The 5,148-nt window shown below is 38.6% G+C and overlaps 1 protein-coding gene across 1 annotated transcript; it reads left to right on the forward strand.

Annotated features, from left to right (window-relative positions):
• Positions 1–578: 578 nt before the first annotated feature.
• Positions 579–3,514, forward strand: cts12 (cathepsin 12). Its single transcript, XM_035907575.2, has 8 exons — positions 579–678; positions 996–1,141; positions 1,271–1,390; positions 1,573–1,737; positions 1,819–2,040; positions 2,127–2,295; positions 3,220–3,325; positions 3,415–3,514. Exons 1-8 carry the CDS (start codon positions 579–581, stop codon positions 3,512–3,514), a joined length of 1,128 nt encoding a protein of 375 aa, XP_035763468.2.
• The last annotated feature ends 1,634 nt before the right edge of the window (positions 3,515–5,148 follow it).

Below are 5,148 nucleotides of genomic sequence, written 5' to 3' on the forward strand. Positions count from 1 at the left end.
TCCTAAATTATTTCAGAGAGCAAAAGTCTGCTGTGGTTATCCTTAGTTCACATTTCTAAGAAAGAAAGGATAAATCCCTCATCTTCTCAGAACAAAGATCCAAAATGTCCAAACAGTATACAAATTTGTGTAGCAGAACTTTGCAAAAATAAACTATTATACCGAGTATGAATGACTTAAAATGAAGCCGAATATGGCAGTGAAATCCTGCTTACACAACGGATCTGTATGCCTGCAAGCTCTGTGCTTTTGGTTACGTTTTAACTACTGTTTATTGTATGCACTCTTGAATGCAGAAATGTTACCCTCAGCTTTCTTACATCAGTTCACTGGCACTTTTATTTAGATAAAGTTCCCCTTTCACAGTTTGTTTTGCACAGTTATGTGACGGTTGTTGTGCTCAATTATAAACCAGTATTTGAGGGATTTACACAACTGCTGCTTTAGCTGTCTCTAAATGATTACAGCACTATGGCCAAGGAGGAGCATGATAAGCATCTTATTTTTGTTGACTAATGTCCTTCTCAGCTGCTGTCATGAGTGTTGATTTAGGGTTTAACTTAAAGTATAGTAGTAACATGTACTTACTGACAAGCTTTATAAGGCAGGTCCATTTCGGTGTCAATGTCAAGAGTTGCTCTCAGAATATGGGACCAAAACAGACTCACATGCATGAAGGTAAGCTGACCAGAGCTTTTTGTTTAATATCAAAAGAACAACTAATCTTATATAATCTTATATGTATCTTTTATATGTTGGTTTGTTCTATAAAATCCCTTAAGTCTATTTTCACTGTTGATTTTTAAAGAAACTAACCTAAGCTAAGATAAGCTCAGAGAACACTTTTTATATTGACTAGATTTCCATTTTTCTTTTGATTGATAATACAGTTGCAGTCAGAGGGCTCATGAGGCCATCCTTTCAACATGATATGATGAAATATGATGAATTTTGAATATACACAATGCAACTGTGCAATGCTCTGGTCCTTCTAGTCCAGCAGGCCAGCTTTCTGCTGAAAGCTGCTCTGCTGTCCATCCTGCTGAGTGGCCTGCAGCACGTGCTGGCAGACTCAGATGAGGAGGGCCCGACTGAGTGGCAGATCTGGAAAAGCAGATATGGCATAAGCTATGATGAATTAGTGAGACAGCCTCCACATCTAAAATCCTCACAACAACAATAAGTGCAAATGTTCTCTAACGAAAAATCCACATGTTCTCTAATTTATTCGAGTTTTTCTTTCGTGTGCTTTTCCTGTGTTAACCATCAGGATGACATGGAAAGGAGAGTCATCTGGGAGGGGAATAAGCAGTTGATTGAAGAAAACAACCGAAGGTTTCTCATGGGGATGAAGTCATTCAGTATGGCTATGAATAGATATGGAGACCTAGTAAGGAGTATTGTTTTGTTCTAGTAGAATTTAGTAGTAGAGTAGAAGTGTTCTTAACCGGAGTTAACCAGCTCCTAAATGTACATACTATTTTCCACAAAGACCTTAAAAAAAAAGAATTGTCTGATTAATTGCTGTAACAAACTGTGAATACTGTGAAAACAATTGTTTTACATTTGCAGACACAACAAGAATTCCGGGTTTTGCAAGGTGCCAAGATGAATGCTCAGTTTGTAAAGAGAGGGAAAGAAGTGTCAGCTCGAAGACTGCGTAACATTGCAAGGCATTTAGATGGCTATGCTGTTGACTACAGAAACATGGGTTTTGTGACTGAGGTTAAAGATCAGGTAAGACTGTCCCTCCATCACATGAGTGGGTATATTCAGACTGAATCACAATCAGATCTTTGTTTTAAATGTTCTTTGCAGGGCTTTTGTGGGTCATGCTGGGCCTTCAGCACTACGGGAGCTATAGAGGCACAGCTGTACAAAAAGACAGGTCAGCTGATATCCTTGAGCGAACAAAACTTAGTGGATTGTTCTAAATCCTTTGGTACCTATGGGTGCAGTGGTGCCTGGATGGCCAATGCTTATGACTATGTGGTCAGCAACGGGCTGGAGTCTTCAAACACCTACCCATACACCTCAGTGGTAGGACTCTGCTGTCTTATCCTACATCATAAAAAAGTAAATAATTCTGCGGACATGCTGCGGTTAACATTTATTTCTCTTAACAGGACACTCAGCCCTGTTTCTATGACAGCAGGCTTGCAGTTGCTCACATCAGGGACTACAGGTTCATTCCCAGGGGAGATGAGCAAGCTATGGCTGATGCTCTGGCAACTATTGGACCAATAACAGTTGCTATTGATGCAGATCATGCAAGCTTCCTGTTCTACAGCTCAGGTTAACTGCCTTAAAAATAACAGTTATGTTATGTTAAGTCGATTTTGATAAGAAGAGGACTTTTTAAACTCAGAGCTGCTATAATGAGAATTTTTAGATTAACAAAGCCACATTAAGCCACATATGAAAAGAGTGACAAAGTTCAACTTTGTTGTTGTTAGTTGTTTTTGTTCTCATTGTATGGCAGCTATTTTTTTTCAGCAAAAAAGCTTTGATAATCCCATCGGATACTCAGCAACAGTGAGCAGACAAACAAAGTTAGCAACTATCTTGGGGGACACAACAAAGCTTTTAGTAACTAAAGACCCAGAAATTCCCATTAGGAGTTGTTGGAGATTGAACTAAATGCTAAACAGGACTTATTATGGTAATTTTCAGCTTCGTGTTTTGTATTTTTGGAGTCTAATTTAGTGACTCTGCATGATTAATGGTTCAAGATGAGCCTCATTTCTCTTATACTGGTGCTCTGGTTCATAAATTGCCTTTAAAAAGTGCAATTTAAGCACCTCCCCCTTAAAAACCGTATTCCCTTTAGGTTAACTTTATTCTGAGTTGCCTTCACCTCACAAACATAAAATGTGAAGAGCATGTGGGTTGCTCGTCAGTTTTCACAACCCAAGCTGTGTGCCATACCGAGGATATCCTCTTCTTCACATCATACAGATCCAAGAATAAAAAAACTTCCCCAAGCAAAAAGCTTACATTTACATGACCTCATTTTTTAAAAATTTGGGCATTTTATGTATAAGAAGCCACCATGTAAAAAGTAAGAAATACCACAAGTAATGTTCCCTAACAACTGGTCACTAAGTTTTTCCCTCTCTGAGTTAAGGGTTATTCTATGTCACTGTTGTGTTATCAGTTTGTTTTTGCTTCCCACAAATTTCCAAAAGTCAGTTAAGTAAGTTCATGTTTCCTTTGCAGGAATATATGATGAGCCCAGCTGCAACCCCAATAATCTGAATCATGCAGTGCTGCTGGTCGGTTATGGCTCACAAGAAGGCCAAGACTACTGGATCATCAAGAACAGGTTTGTTCAATATTGTTGAAAGAAAAAGATAGCATCTGACCAAAACCTCCACTTTTCTTCACCTAAAAATTTATTTTTTTTCCCAATAGTTGGGGAACTGGCTGGGGTGAAGGCGGCTATATGCGAATCGTCCGGAATGGCCAAAACTCTTGTGGCCTCGCCAGCTATGCCTTGTACCCTATTCTATGATTTAATAAGATGTGGCAGTCTCAAGGCTACGCTCTTCCATTGGACCTCATCTCCACAAAACAACAGTCAGTGCTCATACAGCCCAAATCACCTTTCTGACAGTTTAGTAAATGTTTATGAAAAGTTGAAACCTTTTAATAATGAACATGTCGCTTCTCTCAGGGACATCTTTGTGAGGTAAATAAATAAATATAATAAAATAACTTTTTTAAAGGAATGCAACCCTGTTTCCAAAAAAGGTTTAGGCATTGAGCAGAATACAATGATTTACAAATCACGTTATGTTTGCAATGTTATTGCTCTTTGAAAAATGTGTGATTAATACCAGGGTCACCTTCAGCAACTCAAAAGATTAGAGCCGCCTTTGATATTTTCACTGGCTGATAGGACTAAATTGGAAGCAGACCAGTTTAGATTTGAACTCTTGCTGTTGCATTATGTGCAAAATATAGTTTGTCAAAGTCTCACCTGAAACAGACACCCTCTAGATGGCGATATTGCTCCAAAACCTTTAGATGTTGTCCAAAATTAGTGGAGCCTTTGCCCTGTGCAGTAATGCCCCCCACCCTCAACATATCATCATATACTGGATTTTGTTTTGTTTTTGTTGCCCTCCTTTTTGTGTGACCTTCATTCTTGGACTTTGTGTTAAACATAGATGTAGTTTCTTAGTCTGAAAAGTGAATTCAGAGTGAAAGTAACTAAAATCTCCATTCTTTCTAACAGCCAGAAGGGGGCGACTCTTCTGGTTTAAAAAAGAACTCAAAATTTTACAGAAGTCAGTAGGAAAATGGTCCTCAGCTCCTGTGTTCTGTAACCTCAATAAACACTTTCCTCATGGATTAATGGGCTACCTTATACACACTAACATATAGATTTTGTAGATTAGACCATATAAAGCAAATCAGGGTACCCTGTGTAAGCAATATTAATCACAGTTTATTTGTAACTTTCATTGCCAGACTGCAACTTTTTGTTATTTTTGTTAGGCTGAAATGAGAAAAAATTGAAAATCTGGTCGCAGCAGATGTCCGCCCCTCCCTGAGCCTGGTTCTGCTGGAGGTTTCTTCCTGTTAAAAGGGAGTTTTTCCTTCCCACTGTTGCCAAAGTGCTTGCTCATAGGGGGTCATATGATTGTTGGGTTTTTCTCTGTATCTATGAAGCGCCTTGAGGCGACTTTTGTTGTGATTTGGCGCTATATAAATACAATTGAATTGAATTGAATTGAATTAAAAATTAGAAAGAACTGAGCCTGGCCTCAACAAGAATCTGTGAACAAACAGAACAAATGTAATGGTTATTTTAAAAGTGAGTGCAAATAAAGCTTTTACATCTGTGTTTTTTTTGTTTCTGTTTGATATTTTTGGTACTCCTGTTTGCTTTAATAAACAACAAAGTGATTTGTTCAAGATTCATTTGTCGCTCATTTCACACACTGCGTCTTCCTTCATGTGCAACCACACCTCACTGAACTTTGATCTTAAGTCACACATATAGTTACACTCTCAGTCACGTATACAATCCAGCTTTTCTGCAACTCTCTCGCCCAAAAAGCTCCAAGGTTCAGCCGAAGCTCCCTCCCAGCAGGGAGGATTTTTTTTACTACACTCACAGGGCTCATTGAAAGACCTATA

The sequence above is a fragment of the Neolamprologus brichardi genome, chromosome 23 (genome assembly GCF_056152115.1).
Source record: "Neolamprologus brichardi isolate AB-2024 chromosome 23, ASM5615211v1, whole genome shotgun sequence".
NCBI lineage: Eukaryota > Metazoa > Chordata > Actinopteri > Cichliformes > Cichlidae > Neolamprologus > Neolamprologus brichardi.